At 43.5% G+C, this 24,901-nt stretch overlaps 2 protein-coding genes across 2 annotated transcripts; both read left to right on the top strand.

Annotated features, from left to right (window-relative positions):
• Window positions 1-632: 632 nt before the first annotated feature.
• LOC310996584 (odorant receptor 131-2-like) lies at window positions 633-1,577 on the top strand (the record flags this gene model as incomplete). Its single annotated transcript, XM_083986006.1, has 1 exon — window positions 633-1,577. One exon carries the CDS (start codon window positions 633-635, stop codon window positions 1,575-1,577), a length of 945 nt encoding a protein of 314 aa, XP_083842132.1.
• A 16,657-nt stretch (window positions 1,578-18,234) lies between these two features.
• LOC310996583 (odorant receptor 131-2-like) lies at window positions 18,235-19,197 on the top strand (the record flags this gene model as incomplete). Its single annotated transcript, XM_083986005.1, has 1 exon — window positions 18,235-19,197. One exon carries the CDS (start codon window positions 18,235-18,237, stop codon window positions 19,195-19,197), a length of 963 nt encoding a protein of 320 aa, XP_083842131.1.
• Between the last annotated feature and the right edge of the window lie 5,704 nt (window positions 19,198-24,901).

Raw genomic sequence — 24,901 nt, 5'->3', positions numbered from 1 at the left:
CCAGGGTTGGAACTTCTGTTATCAGGCCCTTTTGCCCACCCATGCAGGAGACCCATAAAATATGTAAATCTTCACCAGTACTGATAAAATGGACTTGCACTTATGTGTGTGTGCATTTTTTAAAGCATGTTTAGTCCACCCAAAAGGCGATTCCTTAGTAGAATAGTAAGAAGAAATCACCACACATTTTGTCACTGGGCCCTGACAAAATGTGTGGGATTGTCCATTAGACTTTTTCATTGACCTCTCCACCTCGCACAATGACACATGGACCAGCATGTTGGATAATAATAGATGAGAGATTGCATCAGCTATTACTAATGTGGTAACCACGGTGACATGTGATGTGTCATGTGATCAGGTTGCAAGGACAAAGCTAATAATTTGTATGTAAGGATATACAAACCCTGCAGAACAACTCTGCCTACAAACTAACAAGGACCAGCTCTACGCTGTCTGCACAGGGAAAGTATATGGTGATGATTTTGTGTTCTTCTTGTGAAGCCTCATGTATCTGTGTTTAAAAGATGGACGTAAACAGTTGGAATACAAACTGAACAAGAGTCACTGTGTTTCTGTGTTTCACCAGCATCAGCAACGTAATCCTTTATACATCTTAGTGCTTCTCTACAATGTCATATGCAACTCAGAGTCACACTAACATTACTGTTGAGTTACAGTATCAGGGCTTATTGGAAAGAGTGATTATCACCACTGTGACTACGGCACTATGCTGTATATTTCTCTTCATTAATGGGATCATGTTATACACCCTGAGGAGTAAACCAGTGTTTCATGAGACCTGTCGTTACATTCTACTGTATAACCTACTTTTAGCAGACACTGCACAGCTGGTACAGAGTCAGGTGCTCTACCTACTGGCTGCTTATAGAATCAAATTAACATATCCTGTATGTGGCTTTCTCAGCCTTTTTGCCAATCTTGTTACTGTGGTCTCTCCTCTAACGCTGGTGGTGATGTCTCTGGAGAGATATGTAGCTGTGTGTTACCCACTGAGACATGCAACCATTATCACCATCAAAAACACAGGAGTGGCCATCATTGTGGTTTGGACCTTAAGTTCACTGAGTCTTCTCATTAGAATTGTTTTGCTATTAAATTTTCCATTTGATAAACTGGACAGCCTGCTGATGAAGGATTTTTGCTCTGCTGTTGCTATATTACTTGGGCCCATAGCTGAAGATTATGACAATGCCTACACTGGTATTCTGTTTGTTTCAGCGAGCATGGCAATAATTTACTCCTATATTGGTGTGATGGTAGCAGCCAGGTCAGCCTCTACAGACAAAGCTTCAGCCAGAAAGGCTCGGAACACACTGCTGCTGCATCTGGTGCAGCTGGGCCTCAGTCTCTCATCAACCATTTTCAATCCATTACTGGCAGTTCTTTCCAGAATTATACCACGACTATTACTGGTACGCATTGTTAATTTTTTCTATGTGTGTATTGTCATGTTCCCCCGATGTCTGAGTGCTCTCATCTACGGCCTCAGAGATCAGACCATTAGGCCCGTTCTCTTGTACTTTCTCTGCTGTCGACCCAGCCCAGGCACTTAGAGGCCACTACAGGAAACAGATAAATACAGCCTCATAATATTGAGCACATTACTGCTCATTTATGAAACAAAACTAATTTCATGGTCACTGCCTTACCCCTTAGGCCACCAGGGCACGCAATACATGTATTAGTGATGAGTAAAATGTTAAACTGCTCTCATGTGCCCTGGTAATAAGAGCCTGGTGACCACAGTGCACCCCCACCCCCACCCATCCATCCATGAATTTGGATAACAGTTTGCAACATTGACTGCACCCCTTCATCTTAAACTGAATGATTACAATTAATAAATTCAATTGTTCATAGTATTTTCCATTGCGTGGGCATCAAAGACTTACAATTTAAATGAGCAAGTACCTCATGTATTTTGCTGATTCAACAATTCAAATAATATAAACTTTGTTCAACTTTCATCTCTCACTGCAAATATTTTTCAAGGGTGAGGTTAAAGGATTAAAATCAACCAATTGTGCCTACAGTAAAATACATCAGTGTGGACCATCAGCTCCGACTCATTTGCAATAAAAGAGATCAGACTAATCTCCAATCTAAGATATATGAAGTACTGTATGTATATATATAAACACATGTGAGATAATGCCATGAAATGCATGCCTATATCTTGACTATATCTACTGTATATCTCTCTGAATACAACTGGATTTCACAAATGTAACCACAAGGAACAGGCAAGAGTTACAGGAACATGGCCCATGTTAGACAAACATTTAATTCTGTATCTCTAGCCAGATTCAGATTACAAACACTGTAGTATTACAGTTTACCCTAAATCAGAGGTTTACATACACCATGGCCAAATACAGTTAAACTCAGTTTCATTCCATTCTTGATATTAAATCCAAATTAACTTAAAGGGCCCATATGAAATGAAAAATGAAACTCAGTGGGTAGAGCAGGCGCCCCAGGCTGAGCCGTAGAGGCAGCCGGCCCCGTATCAAATCCTGACCCTTTGCTGCATGTCATTCCCCCTCTCTCTGCCTCCTCATTTCCTGTCTCTCAACTGCACTATCAATTAAAGGCAAAAGCCCCCCCAAAAAACTATTAAAAAGTATTTTACCAGTTTTAATTCTGTATCCCCATGTTAATTGTTCATTTATCTGTTGATATTTGACCAATTCATGTCAAAAAAGTATTTTACACAAAACAATCTCTGTACTTTCTCTTCCTGTAAAACAATTTCAAACACTTAATGACCCATCTCGCACTTGAAGGTGTTTCCAATATTGTGTCCAATTAAAATTGTTTCTCGAATTTTTACCACCCTCCCCTGAAACATAAATCCTGCTGGTTACTCTAAAGCCCTATTCGCACGGGATTAGTATTACCTGGGGACCTCTGGTAATTTGTAATAATTGCGGAGGACATCTGTGATCTTAATCCTGTGCGAATGCGCCATGTCAGTAATTTGTAAAGTAAAAATTCCCCCGCAAACCTACTGACCTACTATATTTCACCAACAGCGGTATTTCGAAGTGGGGGTATTTCGGAACAGCGGGGTGTCGAAGTGGAGGGGTGTCGGAATGAAGAGCTGTCCCCGTCCCCAGGTAATACTAATCCCGTGCGAATAGGGTTTAAAGGATAATGTCCGTTTTTTTACAACCAGGACCTTATTTCTAGCATAAAATAAGATCATTTTACTCACCCAGACAACTTTGGTGTCATTTGGAGTTGTTTTGACGAAATTAGCCCCAGTGGAGCGGCGCGTATATCCGTATAATGCGAGAACACGGGGCAGCGCAATGCAGCCTCTAAATAACACATTATCCGCCGCAAAACTCGTTCATTTCGCCAATATTTTGTTATGATAGACTAGTGCTATTCCCCTCCGAGCCCGTGGTGGCATGTTATCAACATCCGGGGTCTGTAGGTTGACCTACTAACCTCTGATCTGGATGATGTCATCTCCGACCGCTGCCCGGCGCGGCTAACTTGCTACCGCTAATACTATGGTTCGTTTCTGCGTGTTTCTGACTTGTCAGAACAAAATGAGCAGCTGGATGAAGTTCAGCTTCCACAGGCTTCCTCTCTGCAACCTGGACTCACTAAAGCTCCGGCTAGTTGAGCTAAAAATGGACCTCAATGCCGAAGCAGAATGATTATTATCAGAATGAGCCGGGCAGCGGTCGGAGATGACATCATCCAGGTCAGAGGTCAGTAGGTCAACCTACAGACCCCGGATGTTGATAACATGCCACCACGGGCTCGGAGGGGAATAGCACTAGTGTATCATAACAAAAATATTGGCGAAATGAACGAGTTTTGCGGCGGATAATGTGTTATTAGAGGCTGCATTGCGTGCCCCGTGCTCTCGCATTATACGGATATATGCGCCGCTCCACTGGGGCTAATTTCGTCAAAACAACTCCAAATGACACCAAAGTTGTCTGGGTGAGTAAAATGATTGTATTTTATGCTAGAAATAAGGTCCAGGTTGTAAAAACTGAAATTATCCTTCAAGGCTCCATGTTGTAATGAGGTAATTGCGCTAACACTGTCCAATCCAGGAACTATGGATCGACCAGGATCCCCTGTTTGCTCCCGTTCCTGCCAGTGCCCTCGTTTAACACCTTTTGGGTAGGGTCAACTGCACCTGTCCAATTGCTCCTGCCAGGCAACCACCATCAGACCATCTAATTTAGACAAGGCAAGTTTATTTGTATACATCATTTTTTCCAAAACAGTGTGTCTCAAAGGGCTTTATACAGCATCATAACAACATCCTCTACCCTTAGACCCTCACATCCACTGAGGAGAAACTCCATTAACAGGGAAAAATAGGGAGGAACCTCAGGGTGAACAACAGAGGAGGGATCCCACACCCAGGACAGGCAGACATTCAATGGATGTTGTATACAGACAAGGAAAACAGTTTAGAACATGGAATATGTAATAGAATGGAAAACGGGGTAGTTCTGTGAAGAGGAGCCAGTGAAGGCAGCTTCTGGTGGGGAGGCTGGGTCATATAGGGGGGGCAAGTCAGTTTAGGAGCAGAGAACAGGAGGCCCAGACAGCAAAAAGACACTGTGGCAGATCTGGGCAAGACTGTGGGTAACATTCCGTGCAGATCCGGCAAACGGGTCCACACCGGGGTCTTTATTCACAACGGCCCAATACCGGCGAAGATACTGGTCTGGAACAGACTTGGGTCAGTTGTGGCCCAGTACAGTTAAAAAAGCAATGACATTTGGTTTGGATCCGGCACAAATCCGTGATTCATATTTTACATCTGGGCCAAATACTATCCATATATAGCACAATCTGGAACAGATTTGGGCCAGTTCTGACCCAGAATAATTAATAGAGCTAGGACATTTGGTTGGGATTTGGCACAGATCCGTTATTCATGGGGCGGTGTTTAGTTTGGGGGGCGACCCCCATTCCGACGGTCTGCCAGTCCGAAAATTCCTTCTGAGGGGCCGCTGTTCCGAATGTGTTTTATTTTGAAAATTGACCGGATTCTCTCGTGGTTTGACTTCCCGCCCGGCTTGACACGATCGCGCTGCGGGGACAGCCCCCCCCTCCCCCTCCAAAGTTTCACCCAGGTGCGAGTCTGATGCAGCCGTGGCGCGCCTGCTGAAAAATAAATGTCCTTGCTCTGTGCTTTGGTTGGGTTTAGGCAATGAAGAAAGGAGTTGGTTAAGTTTAGTAAAAAGATCAGGTAGAGGCCAAGAAAGTCTCTGCTAATAAGCAGCTCCTCCGGGAGTCGAACACTGATCTCCCGCGAGGCGGATGTTCTAACCACTGTGCTACCAAAGCATTCGCTGCAATGTGTGTACCCAGTCCGTTAAACCTTTTAATGGCGGACTTTATTCAGGTTCGGAAAGGCACCCCTTTTCCATAAATAATTAAGGGCCGGCATTCCGACAGATTAAAGTAAACGTTCGGAATGGCACCCTGGAACCGTTTAGTTCAGTTGGTAGAGCGCCCGCCCTATGTGCTGAGGCTGTAGTCCTCTGCAGGCGACCCCGGTTCGAATCCCGCACCGAGCGGCCCTATCCTACGTGTCACCCCCCCCCCCTCTCTCCCTCCCATTTCCTGTCTCTCTCTCAACTGTCCTGTCAATTAACTCATTGGCTGCCATTGACGTCTATAGACGTCAATCTAATTACAACCGTTCACTGCCATTGACGTCTATAGACGTCAATCTAATTACAACCGTTCACTGCCATTGACGTCGATAGACGTCAATTGCGTTTTTCAACGGGAGGGGCTGGAGGATGGTCTGGTGGAGCTTGTCCATCAATATCAGGCTTGTAAACTAGTGTAAAGACGTGTAGCTGTCCTGTAGGTGGCAGCAGTGCCCTCTTTGGATGAGAGATCAGCATTGATTATGAGAAGAAGCGAGATGACAAGAGATATAAGAAACTTATCGGAGCCATGTGTTCCGCACGTTGGCACATTATGTACCGTATATGTCGCGGTAGTTCGGAGAGGAAGAGGGTCGCGATCGTGAGAAAACGACGGAGATCATTGAAAAAGACACCGACGACCAACACCGACGCTGGACACCGGCGATCAAGCCGGGCCGAGCGGCCGGTGAGAGAGTCAGCAGCTGACGGCTCGGTCCGGATCAACCAGGAGCAGCAGAGACTCGTCCCCACGCTCCAGAAAGACATGAAGGTAATAATATAATACATCAATGGTAAAAAAAATTAAATAAACTAACTTGCTAGCGAGCTAACTTGGTAGCGAGCTAACTTTTACTGCTAGAAGGGCGGATCGCTTTGATCGCCGGCGGAAAGCTTAAAAAAAAAAAACTCCACATCACACTTGACTACAACTATAAGAGATGTATTTTTATGGTAATTATATATATTTCTATAATTTACAGGTCGTGGATCAAGCAGTGGTCGACCATGGGGCAGAGGTCATGTGACAGCTACAAACGTACAAAAAAGTTAATGCATTTTTACTGATATTTGTAAATAAATTATTATTTTGCCATCAAAAGTCCTTTCTCAGTGTTGTTTTTGTTGTTTTATAGAAGGAGAACACTGTTCAGATGTGTGAGGTGTCACTAAAGCAAAAAATATCAACGTCAAAGTCACTGTTCTGCTTGACACGTTTCTTTCCACAAAAAGCTTATTTTCTCAGTGTTTTGGTCAAAAACTGGTGTTTTTGGCGAAACCAGCCTATGTTCTACTGCTGTTTACAAAAGAACGGAAAAAGGTAGAAACAAACTTTTTTTTCCTATTGAACGAAGAGAGTCTACTCTTTCTCTTGGTAGTTTCGGTGTTTACATACATACATATAACACAATATTCTGTGGGTCTTATAAGATCGTTCAAAATGCTCTAAAACGGCTGGCAGTATGGGGCTCTCTGCTCTGAAAATGGCTGGCAGCCAATGAGTTAAAGGGCAAAAAGCCCCTAAAAAATATACTTAAAGGTGTACAGAAATGGCCGTTTGTCCTGTTTGTCGCGCCGAGTTGTCACGAGCTGCAACACGAGTTTACCCGAGTGAGGAAAACGAATTTGATTGGTCGTTATCGAGCGGGCGGGATATTCAAAGCTTGGGGCGAGCCCGAGCTCCGTGTGTGTGTGTGCGTGTCTCAGACGTTTGAATGACGGATCCAATATCAGTGGCTGGTGAATCGTGTACAGGCTAACGTATAATCCGTGCGCCTGCATTATCCAATGCGAAAAAAAAATACACACTTTCATCCCGGATTTACTCAAAAATAGAATTTTGCACAAAGTTTGGCCTACAACGTCTGAAAGATGAGTTATCACATAAATTTTATGATCCAGAGTGGGCTCAAATTCAATTTTCTTTTCTGTACACCTTTAAAAAAGAAAAGAAAAAAAGATGCATTATTCATATTTTACATCTGGGCCAAAGAAGGCACAAAGAAATGGACATTTGTCTTCAAAAAAATGTTTATTCTTATGTTTACATTAACCCAACCAACAGCCCTCTCTCTTTGTCAGACATGTACATAAAAACACCAACTGCTCTTTGTCATGTAGCCCGGGAATTAGAAGCACACAGGACACACTTACTGGGGTTCTTGTAGCCTTCTTATTTATTTCACATCAGTTGCAAAAAGGCTTATTTGACTGAATTTCTAAACTCAAAGTCATTCGTTCTCATCTGAGACTGAGAGAGAACCGAAACCAAAAGCATAAAAAGAAACAAAATAGCATAGGTGACAAAATACGGCAGTGGGCTATGAAGGTCTACAGAAACAACAAAATACACACGTCATTAAAATCATGACACAGTCATATTAACTCAAAAATGTGCATTCAAAATATTACCACAGTCACTTACACGCCATGCAGCGTGGAACACGGGAGCTGGCGCTTCCTGAAGCTAGCCGTTAGCCCCGGTCGACGGCTGGCATGCTACCCTCTGAAATAAATCACCAATATCTCTAAATGAGACTATATTGTCACATTCTGTTATGGTGTCTCTTACAATGTGTGCGTATTTTACCTACCAATTGAACAGAACAACAGTCTTGCATTCGGCGAGACATTTCAGGCGCTCGTGGCTCACATTCAGCAGAAAAGACAACAATAACCCACAATGCACCTGGCGGCTAAACCAAAATGCGCCCAACTGAACCCAAAGCAGCTCAATGCTGCCACCTTGTGACCACTCATTTAACTCATTTACATTTTGTTTACATTTACATTTGAAATATGACATTTAAAAGAAAGAACAAAAGAAAACAAACACATTATAGTACATTGGAATACATTCACCCTTAAGTGGAAAATTACACTTATGATTAATTTACCACCCGGCTACAGTCAGAACAGCATGTACATAAAAACACCTAACCGCTCTTTCTCAGAAGTACATGTGTGTAAAACTCAACAGGGTCTTTGTCAGACTATGGGCCAGATCTACTAAAGGTTTGCGTGTATTAAAACGTGTGCAAACGTGATTGCATGTGTAAGGAGTGGATAGTGAATAAAGATTGAATAATAAATGTTTATGGATTATTTGCAGATTCTTACGATCGGGTGGGAGCACACTGTCAGTGAAGATAAAAAACAGAGGGCGCAGATGCCAATGCATGTACAAGGTTTATTTACAGTTTAAAATGACAATAAGACCCAGTTGATAAAAACCCTCTAAAACAGCTGCAGTCCAGTTAAAAGGGTTAAAAAGCCAACAGGGGTAAAATCCATAAAACGAGCAGTCTCTGTTTAAAGGGGGGCGACCACCATTCCGAAGGACCGCCATTCCGACGGTCTGCCAGTCCGAAAATTCCCGAAGGTCCGTCATTTCGAACTTCCCGAGGGGCCGCCGTTCCGAATGTGTTTTATTTTGAAAATTGACCGGATTCTCTCGTGGTTTGACTTCCTGCCCGGCTTGACACGACGCGCCGCGGGGACAGCGCCCGACCGGCCCCTCCCCCTCCCCCTCCCCCTCCGCCTCCGCCTCCAAAGTTTCACCCAGGTGCGAGTCTGATGCATTACATCCATGGTCTGATGCAGCCGCGGCACTCCTGCTGAAAATAAATGTCCTTGCTCTGTGCTTTGGTTAGGTTTAGGCAATGTAGAAAGGAGTTGGTTAAGTTTAGTAAAAAGGTTAGGTAGAGGCCAATAAAATCGCAGTTAATATGTATCTCCCCCGGGAGTCGAACCCTGATCCACCGCGTCAAAGCAGATGCTCTGACCACTACGCTACCACCGCAATTAGGCTTGTTCACTCTGTGCCGTAAACCATTCAAGATTTTTTCAGGTTCGGAATGGCACCCTTTCTTTCAGGTTCGTAATGGCACCCTTTTCCCATAAATAATTAAGGGTCGGCATTCCGACAAATTAAAGTAAACGTTCGGAGTGGCGGCCCTTCGGAATGGCACCCTGGAACCCTGTTTAAAAGTATTCAGCCAGACCGGGATGGCGAGTGGGATTGGAGGCGAGTGGGATTGGAGGGGAGACTCGTGTGCAGCGCCTCGTCCTTCTTTGGAGGGCCACCTGTAACACACGAGATCACTGCCAGTATACACGTTCAAAAATGAGCAAAGCTCTCTTAGCGATCTCCACACCAGAACGTTACTAATATCCCAAAAGGGTACTCACACACGAGGCAGAGCGTTAAAGCCCTGCCGCTGCGAGTGTTACACGTCGTAACGTCTGGATTTCCTTTCGTCTCTCTCCTCGTCCGACTCGAGTGTCCGGTCTCCCCGGGGCAACTTCTCTAGCCAAGCTCTCTTTGTGTTCTGGTGCTCCGCGGTCTTTTGTTTCCGGTCTTTTTCCGGTCTGGGCCCTCCTCCTCCGCCGATGATTGGTCTGTAGGAGAACAGGAGAGCCTCGCAGGTGCAGTGCATTTCATCAAGATGGTGGGTTCACAGGCAGTGGGAAAACACAGTTAATATAACTAAAACACACAAGAGAATAAGAACATGCTTAAAATCTCTACTAAAATATACACAACAAAACAATCAATAAAACCAGTCCCAACTGTCCTGTGACACATGCGCAAACATATGAGGGGCCGTACAAGCCATAATTCATTCTTTCACTCTCACACGCATACATTCTCCTTACACATACATATAGTAGAGCCCACTAAGGTTGTGGGGAGAAGCCAATTGGTGGAACAGTATTAGCACCGGTGGCAAAGGTGAGAATTGTCCCCAGCTTGCAATACATTGGAAATTAGATTAAAATAAACAGAAAAAAAAAAAAAACATAGCACGCATCACTAGGCCTACTCTTAAAGTGTTTTGGTTGGCGACATCAGTTTTAACAAAAAAAGTTTGTTTTAACATCTTCACATGTAGCAGATGATTGAATCAAAGAAAAACATATAATTATAAATATAGGAATTTAAACCCTATTAAAATATGCAAATATATTGTACTTCAGGTTAGTTACAACAGTAAAGTATGTATGTCAAATTAATATTTTTCAGGGTACTTGGTAACCAGTGGTTGAAGAACTACTACTAAGACCTTTACTTATTGTAAAAACACTCCAAATCCTACTACAGTAGTAAGTAAGTATTATGAGCTTGATGTAGTTAAAGTATTGCAATAAAAGTAGTGTTTGGTTCATCTGACTGATATATCATTATATATGACATCATTAGATTATTAATAGTGACGCATCAGTGTTAGAGCAGCATGTTACTGTTGTAGCTGCTGGAGGTGGAGCTAGTTTACACTACTTTATATACAGTTAGCTAGTTTAGTCCAGTGGTTCCCAACCTAGGGGTGGGGCCCCTCCAAAGGGTCAGCAGATAAATGTGGGTGTGTGGTGAGATGATTCATGGGAGAGGAAAGAAGAAAAAACTAATTACTGATACACAAATGTGTTTTCAGTTTTTGGACTTGGCAAGTTCATGTGGAGGGTGGGCATGAACTAGCACACTATACACTTAGGGAATGGCCTTAAGAAAACCCTTAACATAAGGCAGTCTTCATGGGGTTCAGTTCTTTATTGTAGAGGCAAAAAAGCAGGATAAAAATGTACCTCTCAAAAGGACCACGCACTCTCTGTGTATCACTTGGAACATCAGGATGTCATCTACAAGCAGATTCTTGTCTTCCTCAACCTCTGCAGTGGCCTCAGGCAGCCAGCATTGGCCAAGTACTCCTCAAGTGGCTCTGTTGTTGCTAGCAGATCTTCAAGTGATGTACATTCTGTGACCTTCCAATAGATACAACAAACACAATTTGAAAGGGCTGTAATTAAACATCTTCCCCTCTACACGAGTCACTCGTGTTGATACAGATGCACATAGACCACAACATATTCTAAAACTCAGAAGAAAAATTACCCCTTTAATTTTTTCACGCAGGTTCACTATCTGCAACATCTTCCAAAACTGGCTTAGCCAATTCTGGACCATCAACAAGGCAAGAGAAGAGAGTTGGGGACAGAAAGCTTGCGGGTGGACCCCCGTGTACAAAGCTTAGTGCAATGGCCCTGCCTGCAATGAAGTACCTGTCCTCTCTCATGGCTAGAGAAAATAAAATAAAGTAATCTATTTGACAGTTCATGTGTACAAAGACTTGACAAAATACCTGTATGATCATATAAAATGTAGTGATATAAATAAATAAAATTATTATGAGATTACAATTAATACATACCAGTACTGTCAAAGGCCAAGTTCATTTTGCCACCTTCTCCCTCAAACATTGGAGATAGGGGCAAAGCTTCCATTAACAGTCTTAGAAATTCTCTTCTTGGTCCACCTAAGTCCACAGCCTCTTCTGGTACTGACAGAAATACTGTGACATGGATCATAGGTCCCTCGTTTAAAACCTCTGATGGCTCCATCCAGGACTGTGGATTGGTTAATGTTAAACTTGCATTTCCTCTGATAGTTTAATGAAGAATGTATGCACAGTATGTGTGAGTGAAAATATATGTATGTGTAAGGAGAATGTATGTGTGTGAGAGTGAAAGAATGAATTATGGCTTGTACGGCCCCTCATACAAACACACGTGGGACCTGATCTACTAACCGGACGCACCGAGGATTGCGTCTCTCAAACGGGCAAAATAGCACGTGCGATCCATTTAGCGTGTTTGCCTTGATGAATATGTAAATATGGGCGTTTCTGCCAGAATGCGTAAAATACTGGGAGGAGTAGATGCAAATTGATTTATTTAGCGCACGCAATGTGATTTACCAAACCAGGAAGAGATTGCGGTGGCTGTTTTTGTGTCTTTATTTACCACGTCTGAAAACCATGTACTAACTGATACAACTTTGTGAAAACTTATGCGTTTATTGATTTGATGCCTACTAGAGCCCCATGATCTTACATCTCTGCATTTCCTCACGTCTGGGTAATTCTCTAACAGTTTTTCAGCCGTGTTAAAAGTCTTTTACGCGCCATTACGCACGGCGCACGTCTGTTCTGCAGTGCGCTCCTCTCCTCTCCTCTCCAGTACCTGGCTGCTCAGCTCCGTCTCTCAGTCCCGGTCCCGGACTGAGAGACAGAACAGTCCAAGCATGTCAAACAGTCAAACAGTCCAGAATGGAGACATAGGAATAGTTCATTGGTTTGCCTTGTCCAGTTGGGTCCAGGTGCCTCCGCACACCGCACAGCTTTAGTGATCCGCTCATCACTTGTGTCATTTGGCCAGAGGGAGAAACCATCACTGTACCATGACTGAGGTACTACCGCCACAGACTTTGCTGCATCAAAGTACTGAACAACATGAAACATCCTAGAGAAAAAAAGAGAATTAAAAACATTTGTAATTTGTATTGCTATTTTTTCCACCAAGATTTTTTATTGTCAACAAAAAGAAATAAACTTACATATACTTAGAAATATTATATTAAAATATGTAGAATGATGTTTTAAGACGACTCAACTAACCACAACTTACCTCCCTAGCAAACCAATTCCATCTACTTTTTTAGGCTATGCAGAATTGGTATGGATACAAAACCTCTTATGTGGGGGAGTAGGACACTTTTTTTCCCAATTTTTTTTTTAAATTCCGAAATAAACAGGCCCTTCCCTCCTTCTCTCCCAAACATATACATATCCTCTCATAAAGCCAGACACGCACAAAACGAACACAACAGAACAGAACAAACAAAACAAAAAAGCACACACACTACTGAAGCACACACACTACTGCTTATCCAGAAAGGATTTTGGCTCCCATGAGGGCTTCCATGTCCGTTTGCATGTCCCACATGGTTTCCATTCAATTCAAGGACACATTTTTGTTGAACTGTACAAACTTTGGCATACATGCACTTTTCTGACACTTGTGAGACGCTATAAATACTTAGGGAAGTCAGAGTTAAAGGGATATGTAAAAAATATGGACTTACCTGAAAAGGTTCTATATACAACATTGATATCATCATGACACTCAACAATATTGACAATCATGCAAATATCATCTGCAATGACGAACACATGATCCCCTGTTGAAACTTTGATCCATTGGTCAGTAATCATTTGGCTGTACTGTCTTCGAACCCCTTTGAAGGCAAGTTCATCAGGAACGGGTCCAACAAAGTGAGGCCTTTTTAAAGAGTATGACATTTGATCAGTCTGACAAGTAGTTTTTTCAGACAACTGACGTATAATTTGTTTGAGTGGACCTTCAGGCTTTCGGACAAGTTTTTTTTGAGCATTTGAAGGTAGTTCTCATAGGGAAATGCTCCAATGTAATCCAGACAACCATGCAGCCTTACATCCTGAGCGAGATGAACTAATAAGTGAACGTTGTACGAAATAGCATCATTGCCATATATTTGGCCAAAATGAGTCACAAACATCTGCGGCAATGTCTCAGAATACTGCCAGTGCAATGAAGACAGTGTTGGGCTTACTAAAATGGCAATGCCAGAAAACAGCAGCATGGAATTGTTTTAAATGTTTGTGTCCAGGTAGGAAGGCAGAATGACAGGCCCAATGTACAATTAAAACATCCTAAATTCTGTTGCTTTCCACCTACCAAGTTCCCTCAGTGTTCTGGGTTTCCTGGCAAATTCATTTGCGTAAACCTGTCAAACAATCAGAGATCCGGTTGACAATGCTGGCGGGTAAGCGGAATTTGAGAAAAACATCAGCAGATGATGGCCTACCATCTTTACAGTGGGGTCCTTTTCAAGCCAAAACTGGATGTTGAAAATGTGAAAGTGGTCAGGGTTTCAGAATTGGATCCATCTCTTAAGTATGAAATACAGAATAAGTACCCACATCTAGACAGTGTGTCTCTGTCTAAAACGATTCACCTGGATAGGACACAGTATGCGGCGGGCATGATTTTGTCTGCTGGGCAGTGCAGTGGCCTCCCAGAGTTCCATAAGATTGCAACCATTCTTGTCAATGCAGAGGAGGTGGCATTCATTTGTAAAAGACTTTCTTCCTGGTACATTGAACATTTCAGGTCCTATGAGCTTGTTGAACACACCTGTGCAGACCTTCTTGTTCTGGATCCAGATGTGCTGACGGATTACCATCCTCTAGCAGCGTACACAGTTGGTGGAAAGCTTATGGTGACCCCGAGGACATTCATTCTCCATTAAAGATATTCAAAATGGTATGTTCTTTCTACTCTCCTCTGCTCTCTTCCCCCTCTCTCTCTCCTCCCCCCTTTTCTCCTCTCCTTACTCTCTCCTTCTCTTATCCCCCTCTGTCCCCTCCTCACTTATTTGACTCCCTCTTTTCTCCTCCATCACTCCCCTCTCTTCTACTAGCCCCCCCCCCCCCCCCCCCCCCTTACTATTCCTACACTCTTCTTCTCCCCTCTAATCTCATTGGCCAGTCGAGTTCAGTGATCGAAGCAAATTAATACACAGGACACAACAATGCCCCGGTACAGGTTCGAGGAGGTGGCCGCCTACCTCAGGTTTGATGACCGGGAGACACGCCTCCTCCGGCGGCGGCAGGGCAAGACGGCACCTATTTATGAGCTCTGGCAGAAATGGAATGAAAGGCTGCCCATGCTGTTTAGTTCCCCGAATATGTGACAGTCGATGAGCAAATGGGATTGATGGGATTAAGGGGGCGATGCTCATTTCGCCAGTATATTAAGTCCAAACCGCAGCGTTATGGAATAAAGGTGATCCCCCTTTTTTATAGCTATAAATAAATAAATAACATTATATCATCATTGATATCAAATCATTAATTTGTCTTTTCAGCTTTGGGTCTAAGCGGAGTCCTGCCCTACACCGGGAGGGATGTCCCAGCCCGGCGGGGGAGAGGCAAGGAGACGGGCCTTGGTGGTGTTGGAGCTCACGGAGCGTGACGGTATGCTGGCCATACCGTCACGATGGTCCACTTTTTTATGAGCTTCACCCTGGGTGAAGAGCTGGCCCGGAGGAAGCTGGCTATGCTCGGAACCATCCGCCGAAACAAACCGGAGTTGCCTCCTGCTCTCCTGATGGAGCGTCGGCGGGAAGTTCTCTCATCCGTGTTTGCTCACACTGCCACCTGCACCGCCGTAAGCTACCTGGCCAAGGGGAGGCAGAAGAAATTGATAAGGACATGAACTTAACTGCACTGGACACTGGTGTCGCAAATCTTCCCAGCATCAATCGCACATCCACCACTGATGAAATGGCCTTCACATTCCCTGGAAAACATGGAGTGTTTCCTTCACCCAATCTGCACCTTGGTTTACACCTGAACTCCACCAACAAAAAACCAAAGGGCAAATGGAATGCCTTAACAGAAAAACTGGTTTCACTGTTCATATGGACATGTTCGTTGATCAAATTCCTTTCTATTAGGACTTTCAACTGCAAAATCCAACTAGTATGCAGATTTAATCAGACTAGGTCATGGAAACACACAAGCTTTATTCTCTTCGCTGCTGACACTGGAATCCTTTCCATCCTCATCCTCACTTGAGTTTGGCCTTTTAGACAATCTCCCACACCATCCTTATTGGCAGAGTAGCTGCCATCGGATGATCCAACACCCTTGGACTGGTTCAAATCATATCTCTCTGGTGGCTCTCAGTCGGTCCAACTAAAAACATTTGCATCCCAACCATTCCCCCTTTCTTCTGGTGTACCCCAAGGCTCGGTACTTGGACCTCTCCTGTTCAGTATCGACCTCCTCCCACTTGGCAGTATCATCCATAATTATCACATTCTGTTCCATTGCTACGCTGATGACACCCAGCTCTACCTGTCCACCAAACCCACTTCCTCCCTCCCTCCCACCTCCCTCAGATCAGATCCTGGTTCTCCCATAACATCCTCAAACTGAACTGCATTAGGTTACCTTGGTGGGTACCTCCAGGGATGGGGCTACCCTCGTGGGTAGCTCCATCCCTGTGGAGCTTGACTTTGGTCCTTTCTTCTTCCCCCCACTATAATTGCACTGATCAATAAGCACTTTGTGATATCCTATGTACTTGAATATTCTGCACTTTATGTAAAACTCATGTTCTTGATTACTTATTTATTTCACTTGAATACTTTACTCATTTAATTACTTAGAAACATCTTAGCGCACTTCAGGTAGGCTTTCAAACTGTCATGTTGTTATGTACTTACGTAGTATTTCTAATTGCCCTGTTTGTCGCAATCGTTTGTCTGTCAAAGTACCCCATGTTACCCCATTTCCCCAGAGGACTACAGATGGAAATTAGCGGCTCTGCTAAATCTGGTGCAGCCATCTTTTTATTTTTCTCAATAATTAATGTCACTGCACACTGTCCTTTTTAAATAAATAAATAAACTTAACATGACAAAACAGAGGTTCTTCTCATTGGCAACATATCCACCCTCTCAAAGATAAACAACTTCACTAAACCCCTTGGAAACTCCTCAGTCTCCCCCTACCAACCGGTTAAGAGTCTGGGTGTCATCCTGGACAGCACTCTACCATTCCAGTCCCACATTAACACAGTCACACGCTCAGCCTACTTCCATCTACGTAATGTCTCATGCTCGTGCCCGTCTCTCACACCCAACAGTACTGCTATCCATCCTGGTCACACCCCAGTTACATCCTGTCTCAACTACTGTAACCCCCTCTTTTTTGGTCTGCCTGACAAGTCCATCCATAACCTGCAACTGGTCCAAAACTCTGCTGCTTGAATCATCTCCAGAACCTCCTTCTCCAGTCATATTACATCTGTCCTGTAACAACTCCACTGGCTTCCGATCAAATATTGAATCACCTATAAAATCCTACTCCTCACCTTCAAGACCATCGACAACCTCGCCCCTCGTGTTTTGCTGAGCATTTGCATTCAACTTACCCTCCCACCTGCTCGCTTGTCCACTATGGGGTCTTCAGCCCCTCAGCCCCTTGCCTCTGGAACTCTCTGCCACAAGACATCATGCACTCAGACTCAGTTACCTCCTTCAAGTCCTGTTTAAAATCTCACCTCTTCAGATTGGCTTATGCACTTTAAAACTTGGGCTCCAATTACCGCACAGTTGCACACTGATATTGTTTTATCTATTTAATTGTTATGTTTGCATTTTTGTTGACTGTTTTTATTCTGTTATTTGCGGTGACCCTGAGTGTCATGAAAGGTGCCTTATAAATCAAATGAAATATTATTATTATATATATAATTATATTATTATTATTATTATTATTATTATTATTATTAACGGATGCAAAAGGGACTGTTTCAACACTACGGACTGAGAAGTGCTGCATCCTGAACTGCCCTCTGAACTCCACTGAGGAGGTGGGTGAGAGGAAGACATTAGCCTAACTAATGTTTTTTTCATATTGTTGTGCAATATTGTTTACCAGGTGCAATATTCTCTTTCATTTACAAGTACTTTTCATATTTATTTTGTACACTTGTTTTCCTATAATTTTATACTGTTTGTTCTTGTACTCTTGATCTTTTTCTATTTATTCCTTACAATACTTTTTTTTTTTTTTTTTTTTTACCTCTGTGCTCCCCCTGTCAGTGTCACGTGATCATAGTGTGAAACAGATGATGATATACAGAACGTGAGGCCGGGTAAATCCTGCAGATGGTCACTCCTCACATTAAGTGAAACACTGACTAACCTGCTATTAAAGTGCACAGGGAAAATGTTTGTGTATGATCTGGTATTTTAGATAATGACCTAGAAGGAATCTGTCTTTAGAAGACATCTAGATGTGTTTTTATCAGAGGTAGAGGAAGAAAGTCGTTGTGCTTTTTTGTTCCAGTTACATCAATAGGTTAATTGTTCTCATGTCTTCAATGCTTTTCTGAGATGTCCAATGCAACTCAGTCTCAGGCCAACATAACCTTTGGACTCGGGTTACTGGAGAGAGTGATGCTTTCCACTCTGACTACAGTACCCAGCTATATTTTCTTCATCATTAATGTGACCATGTTGTTCACACTAAGGAGTAAACCGGTGTTTCGTGAGACCTCCCGTTACATTCTTCTCTATAATCTGCTTTTTGCCGACACTGTGCAGATGGCATTGAGCCAGTTACTATATTTACTGTCTATTTGTAGAATAATGTTGACGTATCCTGTGTGTGGTCTTCTGGTCATGATCGCTAATCTCACAAATGAAGTCTCTCCTCTAACACTGGTGGTGATGTCTCTGGAGAGATATGTAGCTGTGTGTTTCCCACTGAGGCACGCAACCATCATCACCATCAAAAACACAGGAGTGGCCATTATTGTGGTTTGGGCCTTTTGTTCACTAAATGTTCTCACTCGAGTTATTTTACTGTTACATTTTCCATTTGAGGAGCTGGAGAGCCTGCAGATGAAAACTTTTTGTGGAACACTTGTCATGTTTCTTGAGCCAACATCTGTTCATTATGACACAGCCTACACTTGTGTTGTGTTTATTACAGCTACTTTAGTGATCACTTCCTCCTATGTTGGTGTGGTGGTAGCGGCCAGGTCAGCCTCTACAGACAAAGCTTCAGTCAGAAAGGCTCGGAACACACTGCTGCTGCATCTGGTGCAGCTGGGCCTCAGTCTCCTCTCAACCATGCACAACTCATTGATCATAGTGATCTCACAAAAGGTCACAAGGACGGTACTCATTCGCATCCTTAATGTTTTTTATGTGTTTATTATCATGCTTCCTAGATGTCTGAGTGCTTTAATCTATGGGCTCAGAGATCAGACCATCAGGCCTGTTCTCTTGTGCCATCTATGCTGTTGTTTGAAACTCTCAGTTGTCTCAGGGAAGGCTAAGGTCTCACAGTAAAAAAAAAAAGACTTACTAAAAAACTCATATTGTGTGCTCTGCTCATGTCAGAATAACCAGCATTCATTACAGAAAGAGAATATAAAATTTATCCTATAAGGTGTCATAGCCCCCCTTTAATTCCACCTTCAGTGGCGAGACCACACACAGTACACACAGTTTCTTTTTATGAAAACATGTTTTTTGGTATGATGATTAAGTCAAATAAAAATTATATTATATGATTTTATACATCACTTGTTTTTGGTTCTCATTTATAGTATTAGACCTATAGTATTATTACACCAATTAGAATTTCTAACCCATATCCTTCTTCAGATACCTCCTTCTCCTCTGTCTTTGTTCTCTTGTTCCTCCTGGATGTCTGAAAAAAAGACCTGTTAAAGCTAAAAGCTGGTCCCGTGTCCTCTCGTGGCCTTAATTGAGGATAGTTGTTTGTATGTTTATGGTTGTAAATTGATTTATGAAGCTGTTTAATTTATTAATAGATAAGTAATAAAGGGGCAGGGTCATAAAGGTTTTACTTCTACCTGCTCCTTTTCGGACACTGCTCTTTTGTTTGTATTCTGTTGTTTTTTTTACTCTGACTGCAATACCCATTAGTAAACAGTGCTTTCAAGGAATGTTTATTTTGCTTGAAATACTTTGAAATGATGTGTGTGTGCATGGTTATGTGTGTGTGTTTTGCCTGTGAATGAGTCAAGCGTGGGGTCATGGACAGGGGACATAGCACCTGCACTTGAGATCAAACAGTAGCACACAATCTCAATGTCTATGTGCGTGTGCATGCATGTGATTGTGTGTGCGTGTGTGTTTTGTCTGTGAATGAGTCAAGTTGTAGGGTCTGTATGTGTGTGTGATTTTATGTGGTGTGTAACTAACTTTGAGTGTGATTTTAACTGGTGGGTCAAAAATGATAGCCTGATGCATCAGCCGCTTACTTCATTACATTTCATATAGCGTCTGAACACGAGCCATAGGGATTCGTTTGCTTCCGGGAGGCGGTTGCTTACATTTGCTTCAACTAATCGCTGCTGCTTGGTGGTCACGTGTGCTATACACCGGTTAAGCTCATAGGTTAATCTTGAGCGCTTGAGTTCAACGTCATCGCCTTCACTTACCCGTCTGTTCGCTGATTGGTGAGCAAACCGAAACGCATTGCTAGTGTCCTGACTACATGTTTGAGGCAAATGAAATTTGCCGGAACCAGTAGGCGGCGCTAGCCTGGCTACAAAAATGACCCTAAGACAACCAACGTACCCTACAGCTTTGATGGAAATATAAACAAATAAGATATTTTACTTTTTCTATGGGCTCACTTTAGGAAAATAAATTATTGCAAGAAATACACATTCCAGTTCTTAACAAGCATAATAAACCTGTTTTATGTGAACAATAAATGAGAGTAAGGGGAAAAAACCACTTAAGGGAAGAGGTAGGGCCGACCTGTAGCTATAGGCCTAGTCCTTGGGCCCTATTTTCATGGCGCGGCACAAGGTGGCGCAGCCGGTGCAATGCAAGTTTCGCCGAGATGGGTGTGGCGGTGCAGCAGAGGGAGGTGTCACAGAGCTCGGCTTGGCTGACAACTAGAGAGGTAGGCAGCCCCAGTGTCAGGGGGTCAATTAGGGGGGCAATCATATCATAATTTGTTTTGTGTGTCAAATTGTATTAATTCATATTCAGTTAACAGAAATCAGTAAAAATTTAAAATACTAAAAATATTTTAATATAATTTAATTAATTATGGCCAATATGTCTCGGCTTGTGTCACATGACACGTACGTGCTGCCGCAAGTGACGCGCCGACCTACGTCTGTTTATGTTCACACTGCCATCTAGGAGCCAGAGGAGATGTGTAGGTGTGTAGGAAAACGGAAATCACAAACAATGGATATAAGGAAATTCTTCTGACCACCGCCGCCACAAACTAAAACTAAAACTGCACGAGTGACAGCTGAGCAGGAGAACCGTATCCCTGCGGCGGAGAAGGAGCTGGAGGGAGCCAAGCTCACAGGCTGCTCTCACCATGGGGGGACAGCTCTCCATTCCGACACACCTCCACTTAGACACCCCGCTGTTCCGAAATACCCCCACTTCGAAACACCGCTACTCCGACACCCCCCCCGCAGCTGTCCAAGGTGCTGAACCGCGTGACGTTGTTTACACTCTGTGTTGTGGCTTGTCTGTGAAACGTGCGCTGCTCAGGGACTGGGCAGATCTGTCCCACTTGCTTTCTCCCCGACTCCGTTGTTGGAGATCTCCCACACAGTAAAAGAAATACCGGTACACTTTTTTTCTTTTTCTCCCCCCCTGCTCTGCTCGAGCGCGGCTGAAGCCGGCCTGAGCTCACACGGGCGCGAGGCTGCTGCAGCCGCCGCTCGCACTGACAGCTGACTGAGGGCGATGCTTTGGTTGGGCCTAGGCAATGAAGAAAGGAGTTGGTTAAGTTTAGTAAAAAGACCAGGTAGAGGTTAGACAGGCTAGAAGCATAATGAACATTATATGTCATTAATATGAAGTATTTGCTTGTTTTGCAGTTAATTATGCACATGATCCGTTTGACCCCAAAAAGGAAAAAAGGATCAATGCGCACTGCGCACTGGGGGTTTCCCCCAATAGCCTTTTCGGAGTAGCGGGGTCTTTAGAAAAAATAGAAAACCCCGCTATTACGATGAATGGAAGTCTATTGTCGGAAAGGCGGGGCTTCGGAAAGGCGGGGTGTAACCTCACCATGGCTATCAGCACAGCCGTATGCGAGTGGGGCTTCTCTTGTATGAAGAGGGTGAAAAGCGACTGGCGGTCAACACAAAGTCTCACTCGTCTCATGTACCTGACCATTGAGGGGCCAAATGTGGAAACCTTCAATGCAGAGAAGGCTGTTTTGAGGGTTACATGCTGCTATTCCGACATGCCGCTATTTCGACATTGACTTCTAATTGTCGGAATAGCGGCATAAACATTATTTTTCAAGCGTCCCACTATTCCGACATTTTTTTTTCATTGTCGGAGTAGCGGCACTTTACTATTTTTCAAACATTCCGCTTTTCCGACATTGATTACGTTATAGTCAGATGTGTCCTTCTGATTTTTTTTTTCATCTGAGACACTGTTTCTCATACACAAATACATAGGCCTATTAGAGAAGAAAAAACAAACCCTCCAAGTTTAAAAACACACAGGCAGCTGAGATTTGGGAGGTTTTTGTTTTTATTGTAGCTTATCAAAATGCAAGATAATTTTTCTGACTGATTTATTGCCCGATGCCGTGTATCTCGCCCCCCCCCCGGTCGATTAAACAAAGCTGCTTCGTCCATGCCAGCAGCCTGGACCCGATGCGGCTGGACTCACGAGCGAAGCATTAATACACATCTGTCAGCAGCTGCTCCAAACACACAATTTGAAGGGACAGATTAGATGCTGATTTTGTTAACAGCAGGGATGCAAACAGCGCGCTGAAAAGCGAAACTCGCTTTTTTCATGACCAGTTAGGTGACTTGTGTGAATCGTTCAGATCCAAAGAGTTTTTGTTTTTGGGAGGGGGTCTCAGCGTCTCAGCTGGGGTCAGTAAAATGTTTTTCTAACAGGCTGACAGTGACAATCACGTGAAACTGAGGCGAACTCATTCATCGCGTCTGATTACACTGATTAAAGCGGCGCGTAGCCGCGTGCAGTCGGTGCGACGGCAACGCCGTTTTTCCCCCCGTGCACGTCCGTGGAGCTGTGCGCGAAGTATTTGCTTGTTTTGCGGTTAATTATGCACATGATCTGTTTGACCCCAAAAAGGAAAAAAGGATCACTGCGCACTGGGGGTTTCCCCCAATAGCCTTTTCGGAATAGCGGGGTCTTTAGAAAAAATAGAAAACCCCACTATTACGATGAATGGAAGTCTATTGTCGGAAAGGCGGGGCTTCAGAAAGGCGGGGTGTAACCAAATCAATAAACGCATATGTTTTCACAAAGTTGTATCAGTTAGTACATGGTTTTCAGACGTGGTAAATAAAGACGCAAAAACAGCCACCACAATCTCTTCCTGGTTTGGTAAATCACATTGCGTGCGCTAAATAAATCTATTTGCATCTACTCCTCCCAGTATTTTACGCGTTCTGGCAGAAACGCCCATATTTACATATTCATCAAGGCAAACGCTAAATGGATTGCACGTGCTATTTTGCCCGTTTGAGAGACGCAATCCTCGGTGCGTCCGGTTAGTAGATCAGGTTCCGATAATGTTGCATTACATAAGTAAAACTAGAAAATTTCCTCTCGGGAAATTTTGAATGGGCCACGGGGCTACTGCCGGTTGTGCCATCTCTGTCTGATCAGACAGACACATGATCATCTTTCTATAAGCACTGATATGGAGGAGCTGTAACCACATCAGGTTAACTGTGTGTGTGTGTGTGTGTGTGTGTGTGTGTGTGTGTGTGTGTGTGTGTGTGTGTGTGTGTGTGTGTGTGTGTGTGTGTGTGACTGACTGACTTGACACATAGTTAGTTAGTAGCTGCATCCTGTGTCAGTCTGATTTAGCTGTGTCGGTGTTTATAAACATTTAAACGAGCGCCAGGTGGATTGTTTATGAAGTTAACGAGCTCTGGCCTGAGGATCAAAGAGGTTACCACGGCGATAGGGGCCCCCGCAGGCTGAGACAGACAGAAACATGGAGAAAAAGAGCGATTTTCTGCCTCTGCACCGGTCTCACATTTAGGCTTAGCATGACAAAACGGTAACTCCTATCAGAACAAAACACAGATCAACGTTGCTCTAAGGACTTACTGAAAATTTTGGTACGATTTGGTGTTTCTACAGTAAATATTTTGGCGACGCTGGCAGTTTTAAAACATCAGGCCGTTCTGCTTCTCTCAGAAAATATTTGTATTGGAGTCAATAAGGAGCAGAGACAGACGTGGCCGCACTTAGAGGCTCCGAGTTTAAATTCTGTAAGTCTCTCTGATATTTTGAGCAGATGATGAGTAACAAGTTTGTCTTACAAATTCTGAAAAAATTATGTGTGTGGAGTGTAAATTGTGGCCGTTTGGAGTTTGGAAAGAGAAAAAAGTTTTTCTGGCATCTCTCCCACTCTAACCGATGATGTCACGCGCTCTGACACGAACATTCCGTCCAATACACACCCATTATAATCTCATAATTTCTCCAAAAATGATCATGGTCATTGAACAGGGATTGATCAAAAACTATATGACCTATCAAAACGTGGAGTAATACGCCAATACACAAGACTTGTGTCTACTGTTTAAAGTTTAAATGGAGTCTCTAGGTGAAAGTATGCCTGAGCAGTAGACGTTTGTTAAACTCCAATGATTGGTCTTTTTCGCTCTTTTTTTTTCGCCCGTCCCATTGACTTCAATGCAAAATTTTGCACAGTTTTTCACGACTTACGTCGCGAAAAATTCGTAAACTGTTGAGAAAAGTAATAGCATACCGATCCCGATCAAACCGCACGTTTTGATATATAATTTGCCCGGGCACTGGTCCCTGCACTGGTCCCTGCAGCTATTTCATAGCTGTTGGGACCAGTGCCCGGTGCGATGGCCCGTGGCCCTAATGACAGTATTTAAATTTATAAGTGTCTATTCCGTCTGACCTGTATAAGACAAGAGCCCTTCCAAAGGCCCAGAGAATTCTGGCTGACATGTCCCCACCCACTGTTTAAAGAATTCCCACTTCTCCCTTCAGGTCGTAGATT

Source organism: Trachurus trachurus (genome assembly GCF_905171665.1).
Source record: "Trachurus trachurus genome assembly, chromosome: 14".
NCBI lineage: Eukaryota > Metazoa > Chordata > Actinopteri > Carangiformes > Carangidae > Trachurus > Trachurus trachurus.
This window is presented reverse-complemented; position numbering and strand designations above follow the sequence as displayed.